The sequence below is a fragment of the Acanthopagrus latus genome, chromosome 8 (assembly GCF_904848185.1).
Source record: "Acanthopagrus latus isolate v.2019 chromosome 8, fAcaLat1.1, whole genome shotgun sequence".
NCBI classification, from domain to species: domain Eukaryota; kingdom Metazoa; phylum Chordata; class Actinopteri; order Spariformes; family Sparidae; genus Acanthopagrus; species Acanthopagrus latus.
In genome coordinates, this window is record NC_051046.1 from 27046609 (window position 1) to 27068253 (window position 21645).

Sequence of the window (21645 nt, forward strand, 5' to 3'; positions counted from 1 at the left end):
GTGTGGCTGTTTTGATGGAAGTGCGAAGTAAAACCTCAGATGAGTTGACTTGTTTGGACAACATAGCCACCAGTACGACTGAATGATGCCCTCCAACTCTCACCTAAAGAGGCAACCGTCATGTTTACAAGGGCACCCCAGAGATTTAGTGTTGCATCTACAGACACTTTAGGGATTCAGGAGACAGCTTTCTGAAAAAGAGTGGTCAAAATCAAAGCAACAGGGAAGTCGAGATATTCCAACTTTTAGTCTCTAGTGAATAGTGTCTCCCACACAGTGCGTGCTACATGCTAATAACATGATGTGAGGGCTTTGTGAGGTTATTTCACCTTGATCTCTGGTCCTCTTGTTCATACATCTAATGCAGTGTGTAATACAGAGTTTGAAGTAAAGAGACAAAGAATGTGTTTGGAACACGGCCAGCTGTCTGCTCTCTCTGCAGCTCAGTCGATGTGATGTATCCTCAGCTGTGCAGAGTATTGTGAGGCAGAGTAGCCAAAAATTCATGCTGGCCTGCATACTGCAGATGCAGTAGGACATGCTGGTATATTTTGCATACAACATTTGATTCACTATACCGTATATTTGGGCGTACTATGGTATACTAGTAGCAAAACAATGTGCATACTCAACTATTTCACACTAACCGGAAATTATTTGTGCATCATTAGATGCTTGTTTTTTCAAAGCACAATTTGACTGACACTTTTATACAACAGGAAGTACAATAACTGTGGAAACATGCTGACAGGGAGGACCCCCCTCATTCTAAGTTTACTTTTTGTTTCACCTGCTTATACACCGATGACGACATAATAAGAAATACTACATCACATTTTTGTATAGATCATCCATAGCAATCATTGTAATATTTTTCTCAGATAACCACACATTAACCAGCCAATATATTGTCTTTTACTCCCTGTAGCTTGTGTAATGCTTTAATTGATTTATTCATAACTCCAGATGGCAATATGGCCTCCTCTGTGATAGTGATGGCTGTGTTGGTGACATATATTGTGAGAGATGATGTAGTTCAGAGCAGAGTTTTCCTGTCTTTATGACAAACGTAGGACTTTCCTGACTTGTAAAAGTGTTTTTAACTTGACAAACATTATGTGCAATTCATGGCAAGACTGAAACTGAATCAAAAATGTATTTGTCTCCTGTCATTGGCTATAATTTTTTGTCCAATGAAGCGCACTGGAATGAGCGGGACATGAACAAAACCACTTATGAAAAGTGCGTCTCCCTCGCCCACAAATGAAATCAGAAGGGTGCCCCTTTAATGAAACCACCGCACCCTTGTTGGGTTGAGATCAGATGAAGTGGATTGTTTTCGGCTCATCCCATTTAAATACTCATCCATCCATAAAGTAAACACCTGAATTGAGGTTTGTCCCGCAGGATGAATCTAATTTTCCATCAAGACAAAAATTCATAAATAAATCCTGGATCTGCTGGAACCTCTCAGCGTGACATTCGCTCCGATGTGAATCATCAGCAGGATTAAAAGCCACAAAGCAGTTTTCAGTTTCATAGTTTTATTGAATTGCATCACTCTACATCGTCTAGAATTTCAACAAGATATTCTTTAAAGACCAAATATAATACTTGCATCCCTGCAATAAGTCTCTACACTTAAGAAGAGAAAGCAGTTTTTACTGAAACATACATTAAGAATTAATATTTCATTAAACATTGCCATAAAAGTGAATCTTCATTCTTATATGCCATTTTTCTAGTCATATATATTTTATATAATAGATTTTTAGTCTCTGTCTCCTTCATAGGAATACTAGAAAAGAAAGAAGAAGGTAAGAAATGCACAAAACCCATTGAAGAGTAGCATGGCCTAATACTACAGCAAAGAAGTTACTGGACATTCAGTTGACATGCACTCAGTTGAAGGATAGAAAATAACACAGCCATATAAAGGAAGAGTTATGACACTGGTCAGTGCTGGCTGGTTCCTGATGGCCCTGGTATAGAGGAACAGCATTCGGTGAGGTAAACCCGGTGACACGCTGCCCGTCCACCAGCTCCCCTGCAGCCACGGACGCTGAGGCTGCCATCTTAACGTGTTGCCAGGAAACATTCAATTAAGGTCTCAAATCCTGTCTCGCTCACTTTCCGGTGTCATAACTCTCCCATTGTATGACGAAGCACAGGTTGCACTGAGGAGTAGGAGGATAGAAAAGAAACGGGTTGCACAGTCTGAGGGACATTCAGGAATGTATCAATAGGAAACAGTATTGGCATTTCTGACAGTTGATTCACTATCTACCTCATATACACAACCCAACCGAGGTGGGCACAATGTACAGGAAAGAAACCCTCGATCAGAGAGTGTGGGCTGCATTCAGCTGGGCACTCGAGTACTGAAAAACTATGGCTATCAGTAAAGTAAGTCACTGACATGTAAACATCAATCCATGCAATATGGCTTTATGTTTCTATTCGGAATACAGCAGCTCCTCCTTCAACGCATACAAGGTCTGACACATTTTGAAGTGGCACAGGAGTGCAAGTCGTTTTTTTTTTTTTTTTTTTAAGAAGTGAATGTTTTAAAGGAATCTTGTGGAGCTTTCAGGTAAACACACCAAAGTTGTGTTGCAGTCACTGCTTTTCATGTCATTAGCTGCAGTTTAAAAGGAGACATATTATGCTCTTTTTTTTTGGGTTCATTTTCTTATTTTGCGTTACTAATCGAATATGTTTACATGCTTTAGTGCTCAAAATCTGTTTTCTCATAATGTCCAATGCTGCAGCTGTGTTATCTCCCTCAGTGTATCCCCCCCATGCCAAATTTGCCACGTGGCATAAATGATGCAGAAGTGTGACATGGTGACTTTTTTTCACTGTCAAGATCTTTTGCATGCACAAGAGCATATATGAGACACTGAAGGACAGGAAAAACAAGGAAAAGGCTAAATAGGTCTCCTTTATGGTGGGTCTGGATGGGTTAAAACCTGCATTTAAATAAGGTGACAACTTTAACGTCATCGCTGTGTCCGCAGAGGTTTATATCACTGTAGAAGTTTTATCTTACCATTAGCTACTGCAGACACCATCTATGAGATTTAAAGGACGGTCTGTATTTCTCAAAAACTAGCAATCGTGACTATCAGAAGCTTAGATTTGCTCCACAGTGCTACTAGTGGTCAAAAGCTCCACAGGACTCCTTTAACACTGACACTCGGAGAGATTAATAGAGACATTTCACAGATAAAGCAGCAATGCTTTCGCATGCCTGTTCTATAAGCCTACTGTAATACGTATTTCTGTTACAATATATCGAATAATATTCAACACTTCCACATTCCACACAGCCCTGCCCCGCTCAGTGCAGCCCAGAGCTCTAAAAGAAGTGCTGGATCGATCTTTAGTATCAGTGTAGCTGGATCCCCCACCCACTGCTACCAAAGTACTGGCAGATGACAGACTGGCTGCCATTCACAGATGAAAACTGAGAAAATAGAGTCAACAGTGAGGTGGATGGCAAGATGGCACCTTTGAAAGTATAGAGCTATAAAGAAGTAGTGATTCATCAATAAACCTTTTACCAGATAAACAGTAACACAATATATCTCTAAATACTCTCATTATACTCAACAACCTCTAATATACTCTATCTTCAAGTCACAATATTCACTCATTTTTACATTGTGCTTTCTGAGTGACAGTCTGATTGTTTTTCGATGGTGGGCTCAGGGTGGTGTTAGTGGTGGTGAGGTTGGGTGAGGCGTCTGGGGGGATTGAATCTTGGGTATTTTGACCTAAGCTCCACCCAGGGTGAATGGATGAAGATTTTATTTTCGAACATGGTGAGATTTGCTCCAAGGATCAAGAGAGATCGGAGCGGGTGCTGAGGCGGGTCCGATCAATTTCCAACAAATCCACCAAGTTCACGGGAAAGGCCAAACAGGAGTAAGACAGGACTTAACCTTGTCTTCTGTTTGTTGACCTCGTTATCATTTCAGTTCCCAATTGCCGGTTCAGCCTTTGTAGCCAGGGTACATGATCACATTAATGTATATTTGCTGGAGAGGTTTCTTGGAGGTTATTTGGATTGCGGAAATAAAGGGAGGCCAACTGGAAAACTGCAGAGGAGCTGACACCAATCCTCTGCTGTAAGCGAGCCATTCCTTCCTTGAACAGTTTTACCGTTGGGCACATGAAAAGACGTTGGTCTATTTTTTGAGGGGCAACTGATCAGAGCCGTCGAGCATTTGATTCTGGTGGTCCACATCTTTCTGCGTGGTCCTCCAGGTGAATTCTAAATATGGAGGCCCTTGTCTCCTGTAGCTAGGGGTCAATGGTGGCGATATATGTGATCATTGATTGTGAAAGATATTGATGCTATCAGCTACAGTGCGCTAAGTGATGTGGTGAAGTCCTATATCCAAGTTATTTCCGCAGTGCTCTGTTGATGAGAAAGTCTGGTGCGCAGAAATCTAATGCAATGGCGAAACTATCTTTGTCTCAATATGTCAATGCAACGCGAAACTGGTGTTGTGTAATCGGATGCCAAGAGGTCCACACTGACAGACCGCTAGTGGGCATTTCCCTGCTTACTGGGAGTTTACATCACATCAAAAAAAGACAGTGTAATCTTTTGAAAACCGTTAGGACCTCCTCTACCACGTGGTGATGTTTAAGGCTTCAGTGTCATTCAGATGGGTTAATCTGTCTGAAGTGTCTGATGGTAGGTATTCTGATTCAAACAAACTGTTACACGAAGCCGCAGAGCCTACACAGCTACTGCCACTTCCACTGAGGAAAAAATTGCACCATAGCACTAAAAGATGTCAATAAATACAAATATAATCAGAATAGAACAACATTTTCATATATGTACACTCTCTACTAGACTCACACTGCTAATATAAGCTACCCAGAGCCAATTCAGATAAGTAATGCACAAACAGAAGGTGGAAATAAAACAAATGCTAGCTGCGTGGAGAACAGTGCCCTTATCGCTATGCTTCTGTCTCAAGGTAGCAGCAGACTTTTGTCGGAGTCAGAAATGATTTCTTGACAGCAAAGACGATCTGTTCATCTCACCTCTCACTTGACCCTCTCGTGTCAGTGTTTCATGAAATAAAAGCTACATGAGAAATTCAAATCAACTGTCTACATACCCAAACATTTGTGAAGAGGAACACCTATTCATAAGGCGGGATGCTGAATACTGCAGTGGCCCACTCCTATTGGCCAGTCTGTAATCCTGATGTCTGGCTTCACAGAGATTTGGCTTGAGGGTTCTGTCGCTTATTACAAACCAGATCTTTGTTTAAACGTGAGTTTACAAATGAGTGTATATACCACCCTAGACATTACTCCCACAGCAGCCACTGAACATGTACTCAGGGTGAGCAAACTCAACGAAATAAAGTTCATACAACAAAACTAATGGATATGGAGATACTGAAAAAATACAGGGTTGTATTTTGAGGTAAATACGATGTGCAGACATACATGAAAATAACACTGGCACGGTAGCTGCATTCATTTACAGACTGGCATAAATGTAAGTAAGCATTTAAAACCTAAAGTTATGACTGTAACCCTGGTTCTCTGACAGCACGAGTGTGCAGAGGACTGTAAACCTACAGTGAGATACTGTGTACATGCTCTCTTATCTTAATTATAGGGGCTGTAGCCATGATCATTTCGTAAAATGCAGTTTTTACTGGAACAAGTCAACCAACCATCAGATCAAAGCTAACTGTCCATGAGATGGCTGAAATTATTTTTATTTGTCTTAAAGATGTAAGATATGTTACATTTTAGAAAGAGAGTTTTTTCCCTCCAAAAAAAGCTGTATGGGATGTCTTACACTGAGGGTAATAGGACATTTGACCTCTTAGCCTACAGCCAGCTCTCTGGAAAAAGTCGCTCTGGGAAAACTGAAACGTGTTAAAATGAAAAACCAAGGTTGTACACGGCATGAAATGTATGAATATTGTATGTAGTTTTATACTAAATGTTGTTATGATCATTGTTATTATCATTATCATTATCTAATCAGTTAGTAAAGGTGCAACTTCACTGCTTTTTGCTAGCTCTAGCTAGCTAGCTTTTGTCCATATCAATGCAGAACATCTTAAACACTTGGACACATTTGGTAACCTACTTGTTCATTTCTGAAAATCCTGTTGCTGCTTGCAAGGCCATCATGGTTTCACACATTTCACACGACACCAACTCCGTTATGAGGGACTCTAGAAATGTAAGTCGCAGCTAGCTAGGGAGCTCGCTAGCCTCCAAGCTAAATCCAAACATTCAGTTTTCCTGAGATTGCAAGCTAATCTGGTGACTTTGTCCGTCTACAGACCTCTTTTCTCAAAATGATGATGCGTGTTCAGAATGGCTGATGTGAGAATAACGTCGGAAGCGCTTGAAGCGTCACTGAAATAACAGCTAAACAGATGAGCTGCCTGCGGTTGATTTAACCCCAACAGGAGTGGAAAAACAGCCTCATTCCCAGATACACTACTCAAAAACAGTAACTGCTACATGAAAACCTCAACGTCAGGGTCCTTGCTACATGACAAAACTCAGTGGCTCAAAGCTACTCGAAACATGACATTATTGTTGATATTCTTGAGTCAGCAAACTACCGTGGTGAGATGCAAATGCGTTGAAATAATCTCACATCGTAAAATGCACTGTTTGTTCAATTTTCACTGCAGTTGACACCATTCATTTGCACTGTGTAAACATGTACTTACAAAAAGAGTTAAGGAGGAGTGAGGGTTGAAAGAGGAGGGGGTTTAGAGGGGGGAGGGTGAGAGCGGGTGAAACGCAGGGGGAGAGGGATTTAGGGTCCGAGGGGAGTTACAGAGGAAGTGGGGAGTGTCCGGGGGAGTCTTGGCGTGTAGTTGAATATCTTCATGCTCAGTCCCTGTTCACGCTGCACCAGGCGGCTGCAGAGAGAGAGAGAGAGAGAGAGAGAGAGAGAGAGACGACAAGTTAGATAGAAGAGGGAGCGAAAGAGAGATTCAGGGAGAAGAAAAAGTGTCCCAGAGAGGAGCACAGACAGGAAGACATGCAAGGGATCGAGAGGGAAAACAGATTGAATAGAGATGAGGAGAAATTTGGCATGGCAGAGAAAGAAAGAAGACAGAGAGGGAGAGGAGGAAAAAAAGAGGATTAGATGAGAAAAAGTACAAATGGCGTTCTGCCATCTGGCATCACCTCAAGTCAGTGACAGTGTACGCCTCGGAGTATGGACGCCTGCCAAGTGTCAGACGTTTCAAATGACGCCACCCTGCTTTAACCGTTCGGAGCATCTCAGCTTCAAGTACTTACACAGCCGTATATGCATACTGTTACATCATTTCATTAGTTTCTATTTTTGTTATATTGTTCTAGACTCAGATCTTAAATCTTGATCATTTTTACCAATAAAATGTTGATAATTGTTTCATAATGTAAGTCATTTCCCACAAAAAAAAATCAGCTCCAGTTTCCATCTCCTCCAGTGTGCTTTTATCTGTTATAAATCTTTATTATGTTCTTGTTATCTTTTGGGTTTGTGCTGTTAACGCATCATCTCGGGCTCTGGGAACATTATCTTCTGATGTCTTACAAACAATAAATCCAAGAATACAAAAAGTGATTTGGCAAATTATAAATGTAGTCCACCTAATTAATTAATCAAAGGTGGCCCAACTGATAAGAATAATATAGGTATCACTTAGATGTTAAATCGTAATAGAATAGCATAGGATATAAAACACAAGCTAACCAGAATAAAGGAATATTAGGTCTGTATGTGCATCAAGATCATGTGCATTTTCATACTATCTGAGAGTACATGTTATACTGTGTGGTTTATCTTACTTATCTTTCTTTATATGGAAATGGAATGAAATGATCAAATCACAAGTACAAATGACACCGCTGGACGGAATGCTCATGATGACGTGGATCCATGAATTGTGTTTGATGTGAAGTGAAATAATTTGTGATGTGTTATTGTGCACAGAATAATGTCTCTCATGTTGAACTTCCACAATCTGCTTTAATTCACCACCTCACCTCCAGAAAAATGTGTACGCACGGGTCAGAGTTTGCGTACAGGGTGGCACATTCTCCCGTCAGGTTTGTTTCTATAATTCACCACTTTGGCATGGGAGGTGGCGGTACGCCCCTTTCAGTCCCCATTTTGTATGATAATAATAAATAATAAAGTGTGCATATGTAGAGCATATAGAGGCATCACTTAAAAGTTCCATGAAGCAAATTGAACTAGAGTACTTAAGTAAGTAGCCCTCGTTTCATTCTCTAGCTGTACTCTGTAGTATTTCACCACTCACCTGGCACGGCTACAGAGGACATAGCCTCTGGCTGGCACAGTGTATCCACCTTCACATGCTGAAAGGCTTTGTTAGGGGCCGACTGGAGGTGCCTGGAATCACAAGGGAGAGTGTGAGAGTATGCACGCACACACACACACACACACACACACACACACACACACACACACACACACACACACACACACAGCTACACACATACGACATACTGTATTCACACAAGCACATGCATCTGCACCCCCACGCACAGACGCACGTGAGCACACATAGCCTCCAACCGCTTAGCGCAGCCCTCAGCCTTTACTGTAAGACTTGAAATATTAATGGTTGGGAGATGCTGTGAGCAGTGGAGCAGAAACTCAGATCAGAAGGCAGCAGCATCAGCAGCCTCTCCTCGCGCCCAGCACCAGCACCAGCACCATCACTAAATCATGATGACCTGACGCAACTCAAGTGCTCCTGCAGCTCCGGAGCGAGCGGCAATGGCTGGAGTATGCTAATTAAATGTAGATGGAGGAATTTATCCAGCAGGCTCGTGGCAGTAATGGAAGAGAAGTGAGCGCTCTCTTTATTTGGCCAATCACCAATCGATGAAAACAATGGCAGGAAGGACTGGCAAGCTCAGCTCCAAAAAAACTTTCCGGAGCAGTCAGAGTGCTGACTCGAGGGTATTTACAGAAAAGAAATGAATGTCCACACCCAGTTATGACTTTTAATACCTTTAGAGTAGATCAGCATTGGAAATGAGACATTCTGCAGCAACGGGCCTTTCTTGGCATTTACATCTGTAAATTCTGCCCGTTCCTTGTCACAGCGGGATTGTGACTTTAACTGCATTAAGGCTGTTTTAGAGGCGTGTTCACACAAGTCACAGAAAATCACAAAGCCTTTTAATACAAGCATGAGTGACAGACATTTGCCAGAAGCTTGGGCTTTAGATTGAATATGATTATTTTAAGCACATAAAGCCATATGTGATTGAAAACTCACCTCTTCCACTCCTCCTCTCCATCCCAGAACTCATAGACGACAAAGGATAAACCATCAGGCAGGCGCACTGCAGTCACACTGGAAGCGGGGAGACAGAGGAGAATAGGAATGAGTGGATAATAGAGGAGGGTGGGTGGCGTCGAAAGTGCAGGGTAGAGGAAGTGAGAATTATGACAGAATGGTAAATGGAAAATGGAGGAGAGAGGAGGGATGCATGTATACAATGGATTGATGGCGTAAGTGATGGTAGAGGAGGGGAGAGATGGATTAGATGTAGAGGGAAAGGGAGTGAAAGAGAAAGTTTGAGGATGGAGCAGATGATAGACATGACAGGAGCACATTAAAGACATATGATTGAAATGAAAATGACACATACACACAACAATAGTTGGGCTTTCAGGGAAAAGATGATAGGGTATACAATATTGATGTCACGTCACTTAACAATGAGATGAGGGCTGGGAAATTGCATCCCCTCCATAAAAATGAAATGAGCAATAATACAGTGGAACAACGCATGACCAGGTCAGTGTGAACAGCGGGAGCGGGAGGTTATTGGCCTATTCTGTGAGGCACTTTATAGGGGGTACACTCAGCAGTAATGAGCAAGGGCTCCACATTGCCTCCGGAGCAGCATGAATGTGTTTTAGTCTGGGTTCAACAAGGTGCTGGAAATCACTCACTCACTCAGTTTTCACAGCAAGTGCTGCTTTTCAAGGACTGCAGTATTGAACTGGAAGCACCGTCATGAGAAAGTCTGTTATCTGGCTGGAGATGTCTGTTTGACAAAGGTTAAACAGCCCAAAGGGGAACGCCGCTCGTCAGCAGGAGTATTTCGGTTGCAGGCTGCAGAAAAATGGCGCTTAAGAGTTGGTTAGTGCTCGCATGGACGTGGATGTTCCAGCACGTTCTCACTGCCAATGTGTCAGATACTGCAGCCATGTAAGTGGCCCAACACTTCCAAGTTTGACACTGTGGGTAACACTGCAGCATCGCTTTATGAAGCATCCTTCCAGTGCAGTGGTATAAAGACTGGGGTCAGGGGTGCATGGGGTGGATGGATGGATTTAACATTATGTGAGTTACGTTATGTGACGTCACATACATATTTATGTCACTTACTTATTTTTACCCCCAAGTATGATCAAACCAAGTAGTTTTTAATTTGCCAAATCTAACAAAACAGTGAAAGTTTTGACAACTTTTATAATAGTCCAAAAGTCACATATATGTACAGTGCAAAGCATTAGTCAGCACGCTTCATTTTGAAAGTCGAACTGAACATTGCATATAATGTAAGACCTAACTGGACCGTGGAGCCACTGACATGCACAGCTGACACTACAGGGCTAGGTAAAGCCTCCCATTTTGAAACTTAAGGTCACTGATCAAGCTGCAAAATTTGAAGTGTTGGCAGTGATAACATGTTGGGATGTCCCCACATCATTAAACTGGCATTAACTGATTTTCTATGGCCACTTGGGAGCAAAGCAGCAAGATGTGAACAAAACTTTACTACTTCCTATTCCTATAGAGTACTGTTTGTGTTCACCTAACAGATGTTGATCCAATATTCACTCTCCTTTCAGCTCTGTTTTCATTCTGTTAGGGGAAAATATGTTACGCCTAAATGCTAACTTTGCAATAAATCCTAATGAGGTAAGGTTGGTAGTGTTCTTCTTATAGCTTTTGGTTGTAGTTGACTGTTCCCAAGCTCCGCCCATTTTTGCTCTGTGCTCCGATTGACAGTTGAGCTAGTTTGGTTCCCGGATGAACCTCAGGTCAACCTTCCTGCTGCATGTTAAACTTGTATTTGCAACGTGTTGGGTTCATTTTGTTTATTGCGTCTCCAAAATCGATCAGACACCAGGCTGAACATCAACACCATCACCAAAGACACCTAAGTTGCTTCACAGGTATCATTATGATGTCACATTATATTGATACCACAATCTTCACAGAGACATCACACTGTACAAATTCACATCTCAGGTTAGCTAATGCTAGAAAAACATTAGTTGACTAGCTGGCAAATGTAAAACGATTAGTTAACTGACTAGCTATTGTACACATAGCAGTCCACATACGGTCGTATGTTTTTAAATAATTTGAAACATGATGCAAGAATGTGATGTGAACTACTACTAAGCTTGATTAAAAGTCCCCAGCTGGTGTTTGACATGACACCAGACCCCGGATTAAGTTCCAGTAAATAGCGGACAGCAGCACCAACGCAGTGTGATGCCATTTGCATCGGACTCAAGTCCATCAGCTGCACCTGCCCGTTTTTTTGTCATTCTCTGTCTCTGAACGCAGCCAAGTGAGAGAAGCCGAGCAGCTGAGGTTGTGTTTATGCAGATGAAGCAGTGCAGAGCAATTCTGGTACTTGTTTCGGCATGAAATTACACTTGCATTAACGCCTGCTCAGGGTACCTCTTATCACAAACACAATTTTCGTTTCAATTTTCAAAGCAATTTTCATGGTGCCGGCAAAGACCTTTCTAAAATCCCAAAAGAAAAATCTCCTTTCATGTGGATTGTGTTTGACCTCGTTCACAGTGATGTATTTCTTAATCTGGCACACGTTTAACTTCACAGGAACATCGAAATATTTCACATAATCTATACACTACAGCAGGTGGATCCTGTCACCTGTACTATTTACAGTCAAGGCATATTTTTATTTGCCTAATAAGATTATACCCAACAGACAGTAATAATAACTGGTAGGATTGTCTTTAGAATTACAAGCTGCTGAGATAACTCTGACTCTCAGCTCCTGCAACTAAAAGCTCAAAACTTCCTTTTATTGTAATTTATAACACAAGATTTTACCCCAACATGCAAGTTATAGTCCCTTCATGCTACATGAGAAGAAAATATGGAGTGTGGAGGATAGGAGTCTCACAGCCTGGGGAATTGCTGTAGTCTGGTGGTACGGCAGCAGATAATTCTGTATCGTTTGCCAGATGGCAGCAGGGGGACAGACTGGATGGACTATCAAAAACCAAACCCAAATAATCTAGAATGAAAGGATGAATGAGTTAGTAGTGCGTTTATTTATAGCAACAGCATTTAATGAGTTTGCTAAGGATTGCCTTGGCTCTGTTTGTCGCTCTACCTAAAAGGAGCTAGCAAGCTGTATGTCGTAGCAGTTGTTGAACTTACTAAGAGAGGCAGGAGGCATGGCGTGGCAAGATGAATGGGCTGGGACAACTGCTCCAATGTCTTATAGAGTGACATTAAATAAAAGTATATGTGGACATGCCGTTTTAAATAAGGGTGAAAATGGAACCATATCCTTAATATGGCATTGCTCTATCTTTAGATCCAGCAGCTGCAAAACGCAAAATTAACTGTTAATAAGTGCATAATACAGCATTCATTAATGTTAATCAATGTATGAGTAAAATTAAAAGTAAGAGTTTAACAAGGACCTAATAATAATTACCTATAAAGGTAAGTTAGTTAGACTTAATGTATCTGTCATGCTCACCAGTCTCTTAAGGCTCTGTTCTTAGGCAGTCTTTAAACTGCCTAGTAATGTATATAGGTCTTATACCTCAACTATAAAACATTTGTATTCCGCTATCATTAATGTTAATAAGCGTCTTATGAGGGCCTTATTACTTATTAACAGTTATTGTATGGACACTGGTATGAACCATTACCAAAGTGACATTTCATTATAAGGAATCACTGTGAGTGTAGTTCTTATTAATATAAAATCAATCACCAAATGTAAAACTTTCTTGATGACATCTTGAAGAGCTATCTCTTATCCAGTGCCTCGACCACTGACATGTATAATACCAATACCTGTCATTTCTTGTATTTCTATGTGATCTAAAGGCTTAGTCTGATCACTTAGCCTGAGCAGTGTATCCACAGTCTAAGAGGCAGTTCTCCCCTGAACCTGAGGAGGGCACTGGGGGGACAGGCTGCTGCTACCCGCTTACATTAAATGTGTGAGCTCTGCTAGATGGTATAGTAAAGTGTTTGTGCAGGTAATCAAACATACACCCCAAAAGATAATGAGTGGGGTAGGCAGATAGTACATAAACTTTATAGAGTATTACAGATTGTTTGTGCAAGATTAAAAGAGGACATGGAAAAAGGAAAAAATAGAAAGAAAGAAGAAGACAGCACATACGGAAATCTTGTTCAGAGGTAATGAGCAGGCTTCTTCCATCAACAAAGCTTCTCTCACCTCATGCATTATTTACTCCAGCTACATGTCAGCATTGTGCTGCCACCGTATTTACCGATAAAGTAAGGGAGTAGCAAAGGTACCAACAAGCCAGTGAAAAAGCAGAAAAATGTTAAAAACAAACACAAAAGAAAGAGCCTCATTAGGATGACTGCTGGGCTTCAGCAGAAGGCCACTTCCACCTGCAATTTATTGAGCTGAATCATTTCATACATTTTGTCCTAGGCGTGTGTGTGTGTGTGTGTGTGTGTGTGTGTGTGTGTGTGTGTGCGTGTGTGTGTGTGTGTGCATGTCTTGATGAAGAAAAGCTTTTATCATCTATGAAACGGGCTGATTAAGTTCTCACAAAACCTAAAAAATCCTTGAAAGTTTTTTTGAATCAGAGAAAAATGGTTGGAAATGGATGGATGACAAAGTTGATGATAAATATAGCAACCGAAATTCAAGGGTATGGCCACATTCTCCACATACTGAGCAAACCTGGAAGGAAGCAGATCAAGAAGAACACCATGTTGTACTTTGACACTGCCGTGCTTTGAGCTAAAGCTAACATAAGCATGTTTAAAGCTAGTGTTTTTTTGCTATATTTGTAGAAAATCCTTTAACAACCCAACAATCAATCAGTCAATCAGATCTAACAAAGCTCTGACAAATAACAGGCCTGTTATAAGCCCATCCAATCATTTAATTCAGCCTGTATGAAAAGATTGTACAACCTGCACATGCTCTGTCCTTTGCACTCTGCTGTCATGGCACATGACTGAAGTCTTCCACAAGGCTCGGCATATGTTTTAGCACAGCTGTTAGCAAACTAATTCTAATTCCTAATTCTAACATACTAGCTTGGGCATAGCATACTCAGCTATGTCCATTGTGATAATGTTTGAAGTTACATGGACTTGGTTGGCAACTACAAATATGTGCTACACTTAAAGCACACAGCCACTGGGTGTTTTGTTCAGCAGCTAGCTAACTCGGTAGCACAAAGCACACAACCACTGGGTGTTTTGTTCAGCAGCTAGCTAACTCGGTAGCACAAAGCACACAGCCACTGGGTGTTTTGTTCAGCAGCTAGCTAACTCGGTACCACAAAGCACACAGCCACTGGATGTTTTGTTCAGCAGCTAGCTAACTCAGTAGCACAAAGCACACAGCCAAAGAACATGGCGGCAGCAACAGACTCCCTCAATGGCTAAAAATAACACAAAGCACACTGGGTAACCTTTTTGGACTGTGATACATTCATTATGGTTATTTTACTTCTGTTTTTTATGATGGTAGCATTTTGGCATTTAAAAGCGTTGTTTATGTATTTCTTAGACTAAAAAAAAACATTAAGAGAGATCACTGAACATAGTGAACAAGCATCTTACGCATCTCCCTGCTGGCAGTGAGCTATGTGTTTCAGAGGACTGGCTCTGTAGGGAGGAGGTGGGATCTTTTCATTTGGATACTTTCAAAATGTAGCTGTTTTTCTACAATCTTACCAGCCACAGCTTGCTTAAATGCATGATGTTACCTTGTCTAATGTTTACCATGTTCACCATCTTACTGTTAGCATGCTAACTTTATCGAATAAACTTTCAACACAAGGCTGATTGGAATGTCTACTGGTGGCGCTAGAGGAAAGGTAAAGGATGGCCGAAGTTATAGCAATTCATCTTCTATCAACATTTGTGGCCATCCATCCAGCAAGCTGTTAAGACATTTTAGTCTGGGACAAAGTGTTGGACCCATCAACTAACTCACCCATACTGACTCCATCAGAGCTGCACATTTCTTTATGGTTGTGTCGATACTGGCAGTGATATAGTTTATATTTAACTTGACGTATCTGGTTTTGAAAATTGATGCTGTCTCAATATACTACTGCTATTATAGTAGAGATAAATGTGCTTGAAAAACAGTGCTGGGAACAGCATCAGTAAATCAAGGTGCCAGTTGAACTTTCACAGCAGCAAAAGAGGTTTATAACAGAGTTTCAAAGGTCGGGACGTGCAATTTCAAGTTTCCTAGCGTAGCCTGTCCCTTGACGGCCGGTTAAGAGCCACAGTTCACTGCAGGGCTTTGATTGCATGTGACCAACTTTTCCAGAATAGCGTGCCCCTGGGGCCCTACAGCACTACATAAGCAAAAAGATAAACAACAACTTGCTCTGACTCCAAAACCTTCGCCTTGTTCCACTTTCAAACTTCTTCCGTCCAAATGATTATAGGACATTATTTGCCGTGACAGAGACGCGTCCCTCCGGGCAACATTTTATCAAAAAACACGCCGATCATAAAATGTGGTGAACTAAAATGGAATGAAATGGGTGCAAACATAAAAAAATGGTTTATTCTTTTGCTGTGTGCAATCTTTTACTTGGAACATTCTCATCATTATACGTTGACCTTTTATGGTTCTCCACCCAATCTGAAAGTAATTGCATACATTCGTTTTACATTCAGTGGAAGCAACTTTGGCAGCAGTTACAGCCATGACTTTACGCGTACACTGTATGCTTATCTCGGCTTTGCACATCTGCACACTGCGCTTATCCCCGTTCTTCTTTGAAAACTGCACGGCTTTCGCAAAGGCCTTCCCCCCAGGATTTAAGAGTCTGCTGCAAAAGAAACATCCCCGCAGCACGATGATGCCACTGACAGGCTACATGGTGTGAATGGTGTGTTTTCTGCTCTGTGATGTTCGGATTACCCCAAACTGTTTGATACGATTGCCAAAATGCTCAGTCTGGTTTCGCCAGAGCAGAACATTCTTTTTTCTGTGTTTGACAGCTTCCATCATGCCTCCAGCCCAGATGAAGAGAGCCTAAAGTTAGAGCTCAGTTACACCGCAAAAACAATGTCTCCCATCGCTGCAGTTTTTAAGGATGCAGTGCTCCAGGCAGATTTACGACGAGTGCAATATCTTTTCACGTTTATGACCGATCTTATTGGACTCTGAGGGGTATTCACTGTCTCGCCTGTAAATTTTCTTCTGTCCATCACCTCAGATGTCCTTAGGTCAATAAATAAAGTTGTCTCAGATTGGTTGGTCCTTCCTCTTCATGATAGTTTAAGACAGGTACATTTTTTAACAGTAGTCTTCCAGGTACATGAGTATTCAGGCTGATGTCATGTCATCTTGATAACACACAAATCACCAGTGATGATTACGATGTCTTCCAATGCCAGTTCTTTTTTTTTTTCTTCTGGTAAACAGTGTTAAAGCAAAAATAGGTATCTTTGTGGAGAGAGCTAGTTCAGCCCAGAGCTTCAGTTCTGGATGACCTGGGGATGAGACTCAATAATCACCCTACTTAATCCTAATTACATCAATATTATCAGTGTAACATTTGTCTTTTCTGACACATAGCAGTGTCAGCGCTTAACTTTAAAACTGCTGTAATCAGGATAGCTTCTGTCGGGTGTATTTTAGGCTAATATTCTTGGTTTAACAGGCCATAACTGTTTTGTTTCAGTGTCACAACTCTCAGCATCATTTCTAGACTCAAACAGCTGTTACTTGCCTAATGCACAGCAGACAAAGTTAGCAACTAGCTGCTGAAGGTAGAGGAGCTAATGAGACAGATATTTCGTTCAAGGAGACTGTTGAAAACAAAAAAGAGCTAAAAAGGGAGTGGACATCTGACTCAACATTCTTTTGGTGGTCAGAAATTCAGCTTAAATGAAATGACTGTGTTGCTGTGTGTCTGCTGGATGAGTGAACAGACAACCGTTTGCTAACACATTAGCCTTATCAACTAATAAAAGAGATGTCAATGTCAATTTTGTGTTTAAATAATGTTCCTCATTAACCAGGGTTTAAGAATGAATGTGGTCTTTCTGTTTCACCATATACCAGAAGCATTGAATATTACTATACGTACATGCACTATGCATTCTGTGCAATCTGTGACGTTGTTAAGCATTATACCTCTGTCTACCCCTTCTGCACTCCCTTTATCCCAAAGAACAGAGTGCAGTTACTGGTGGGGAAAGCTAATACGGTGGAGCCAGAACCTTAAAGACTAACCAAGGGCATGAATATGGCTGTGGACTATGCATACAGCATATTGGGTCTGGGATTTGGAGAAATCTCTCAGGATATTAGCACCCTGAGGCTCAGAGAGGGAGGCACAGGAGGTGTGTAATAGGTACGGCACGTCTATATCACACTATGTAACGGGCACAATAATCTGCACCTCACCTGGGAGTTACAGCATTTTGTAAAGATAATGATGACACACTCACTCAAAGCATAACTGAAAAAGTTTCTACCTTTGTGTGTGTTTGTGTGTGTGTGTGTGTGTGTGTATGTGCATTAACACCTAAAAAAGATACTGACACACTCCAAGACCAGAGGAGAGAATATTTGAGGAAGTACTTAATAAAGTGAGAAAAACAGCGAGGTCCTGACACTGAAAATGGAGCACATTAAATATTTAAAATGATTACGGTTATGGTGCTGCACACTGCAGCGGCAGCAGAGCAGATGTGGAAATGTGGAGCAGTAGTGAGACTTACTGAAAGCAGTCTCTCTGAGTGGACACATTCTTCAGATACTGCTTCAGAGCCTCGCAAAACTCGCCGAGCTTCTTCTGGGAAACCACCATCTCCTGGCGAATCAGCAACAAAGACTGCAGAGGGAGAGAGAGGGAGTCAGTTTTGTACCAGCGTATTGATATTAGCGATAGTCACTGTGTTCGCTGTTAGCGGATAAGATTGAACATATACAAAGCTCCGTGCCAAATAACGGAACTTTTTAATTGCCTTTGTTTGTCTTCATTGGCTGACATTTCTCATTTTCAATCCAAAAAAGATTTATAAACCTCTATCGTCCTTCGCCAAATACATTTCAGTGAATTACTGCTTGGATTGTGTTCATAGCGTCCAGTGTCGAGCTTTAAGTCAGCACTGACTTATTCATTAATTAACAGGGACCAGGATCTTTCTCGAATCCTAACCAAGAACATCAGGTGCTTTTGCTTGCCAGTACCATTAGAAAACTACTGTAATGAATATATTTGATTTGCAAATACATTTAGTGTACATTTTTAAAACATAAAAACATAATCCAGGTAGAATACATTTCCTGCTTGTGAATCAACACCATAAAGAACCTAGTTTAAAAAAGCACAATAACGGCTCTTCTTATTTAGGACTGAAGCCAGATTCCCATGTCAAGTTCTGTCTTCAGACTGGAAACATCACAAACTGGCGTGGTTGGTGCACGGCCGAGGACAGAAAGGCTGTACGGCAGGTAATCATAACCGCCCTGAAGATCAGTCAGATGTCTGCAGGGAGAGCCAAAAAGAAAAGACAGCACCCACCCCAGCCAGGGCACGTTCACCCTGCTGCTGCCTGGCGAAAAGCTACAGCGGTATCTGCTGCCGTGCCACCAGACTACACAGCGACTTCTTTCCTCCGGCTGTGAGACTCCTGAACTCATCCTCGACACGTCACCATGAGAAACACTTTTTCTGTGTCACATTAAGAGCTTACGACTTGCTTTCCACTGTACAAACCTGTGTTCATATATAAATGAACCTTGATTTGCTAATGCATATTAGCTGTGTGTTAATGTTTCCCTAGTAGGAGACGTGGTTAATTGTCCATTATGTAATTTTGGGGAAGAAAGTTTTTTTTCTGCCTAAAAAGAAAAAGAAAAAAACCAAATAGACCAACTGTCTTCATTTTAATTACTGAATAAAATGGTTAAACAAACTGACTTTAAAGGACAACACACATTTATACTGTATTATCTTGTTTATATGCAGTGGACCCTGCTGCCTTTCTACCATCAAACAGTGGTCTTAGGTCTTTTTATTCAGTTATGGAAAAAAAGAAGGGTTGCGGCTGAATTTCTTCTCCAAAAGAACATAGGTCTTTTGGAAGTCCAGTCGCTTAGATTAAAATATTGGCTGAATGAATATGAAATTTTGTTCCATTTATACCCTCCTGAACTGAAATAAGCTGCTTTCCATTGAGTGTGACCATCCTGTTAACATTTCAATGCGTCAGAAACTTTTAGAATTTGTGTTTATTTTTTAGAACCTTTTTTTCCATTATATTATTTTAAATTATTCATTTAAATCTGAGATAGTTTGTGGTCAGCTAACACTCATTCTCTCTCTGTCCACACATCTGATGTGTGTGTGTGTGTGTGTGTGTGTGTGTGTGGTCAGAGCCTTCTTCTCTCTGCTATACTGCTGTAGCTGCATGTGAAAACTACATTCTGTTCTTATCGAGCAGCTTCATGACAGCAACTGCAGTTACCAGGAGATCTGTGATAAAACTGCATCCAAATAGCTTTATTCATCTGTGGTGCAAGTGTTAAGCCTCCCCTATAGCCACAAGCAATTTGTCTGCCCCTGGATTGCAATGGGAGGGCATGAAGCATTGCCCTTCCACAGTCTCTGTCTCTCAAGAGGTAAGCACAAAATGTTCATAATCTCACATAGCCTATAGAAATGTCTTGATGGAGGCCTTCTGGGGACCTGGTCGGCTAAGGTGCTTGAGATGCAACTAAAACAACTCCAGTGGCCTTTGTGTGTTTTTGTGTGTTTTGTTCTTTGCTGGGTTTTAACTTTCAGGACAGCACAGTGGCTCCCTCCCCAGCGGTCCAGGCTGTAACAGAAGCTGTAGCCTGTAAAAAGCTGCATGCATATCCATGTGTGTGAAGTGCTGTCCAATTAGAGCCTAGAGGATTATTTGCAATTATTTGTGTAAATCCCATTTAGAACAGGAAGAAACAAAGAACTGCTGCTGCACTGTTCATTATCAGATGAGATTAGCTGCTGTCTTCAGCTTCTTATGTGCCAGTGCTATTGTAGCTCACTACAGTGCAATTAAAAATTCATCCACTATGACCTAGATAACTCCAGCAGAGCCTCGCTGAGACTTCGCAATACACGTACGTCCGCACACACACTCCGATGTCACTTGTGCACACACACACACACACACACTGCTTTTTTTTTATCCCGCCATGTCTCCATCGTCTCCCATGTTCTCCTTCGCTGTTAGTGATTTGAAAAGATATCTGTAATGACTTGACAATCCTTAAGAGGCCTCCAGCGTTGACTAGTATAGGACATTTACTCAAGTACTGTGCAGGTTTTGAGGTACTTGTACTGTACCTGATTAATTCATGCTACTTTACACATCCACCCCCATCGTTTCGTGAGTTTACTATACTTTTTTACTATACTATACTACATTTACCACAGCTGCATTCCACTCCTCACTTTTCATTTGCCTATATTCTGCTGATAACAGTTATGCACTTTTACATAAACGCACAATATATCATTTCTGCCTCAAGGGGTCTCTCTGTTCATATGATACATACAAAAAAATACAAAAGCTGTTTGCTGAATGTCGTGGAGGAGAGGACATAACCCTGGACGTAAGCTCTGGAGTAGAGCATGACCTTCTGGAGGAATAAACACCAGGAGCCTTTTTACTGACGGGAGGAGAGCTCAGAGATGACTTTTTTTTTAACTTTTGGGAATAATGGATTTATCTTTGTACTTGTTTATCAACCTGACTGCAGCAGTGATCTGTAGAGGTAACCTCCATCGTCGGGGGTTAATGTCCTGTAATGTTGAATCTCAGCTGGAACTGGAGTAGGGGATGAAATTTTATCACTCAATTCAGTGAGAATTCATCTGAATTCAAACACACACACACACACACACACACACACACACACATTGAATGTGCACTGTCGCTTGCTAGCTTAGGGCTAATGTACAGTAAAGCAATCTAACAGTTTTGGTTGAATAAACATTTGTGCATGCAGGGCTAATAAACACAAATGATCCCACAATTAAGGTTGCTTCGGTGGTGGCGTATACACCATAAGTCAACCACCAAACTTTAACTTCAGTAAAGGATCTAGAAAAGACAGTGGATGTTGGCACAACAGAACTATTTTTTCAGGGAAAGGGAAAAGCATCATGGTCTCTGTCCCAGATGACAGATGACTGTGTAATAATGTATACAAGAAAACACTGCTCCTTGCTTTTTAGGGACAAAGCCAAAATTGCACCATCACTTACTGTAATAGCAGAAAACACTGCATTGAAGTTATGTTTAATACAGCCAATGGGTCGCAGACACCAAACTGAAT

General features: G+C 41.3%; 1 protein-coding gene across 2 annotated transcripts in view; it reads right to left on the reverse strand.

Moving 5' to 3' along the window:
- Positions 1 to 1527: 1527 nt before the first annotated feature.
- The window catches only part of necab2 (N-terminal EF-hand calcium binding protein 2), a 141679-nt gene continuing 121561 nt past the window's right edge, over positions 1528 to 21645 (reverse strand). For both annotated transcript variants that reach the window (XM_037108593.1, XM_037108592.1), the window contains 4 exons: positions 18036 to 18148; positions 9318 to 9395; positions 8328 to 8419; positions 1528 to 6932 (listed from right to left, as the gene is read on the reverse strand). In XM_037108593.1, coding sequence (XP_036964488.1) covers positions 6904 to 6932; positions 8328 to 8419; positions 9318 to 9395; positions 18036 to 18148 — 312 coding nt within the window. In that variant the 3' untranslated portion in view covers positions 1528 to 6903. The remainder of the gene's footprint in view (positions 6933 to 8327; positions 8420 to 9317; positions 9396 to 18035; positions 18149 to 21645) is intronic.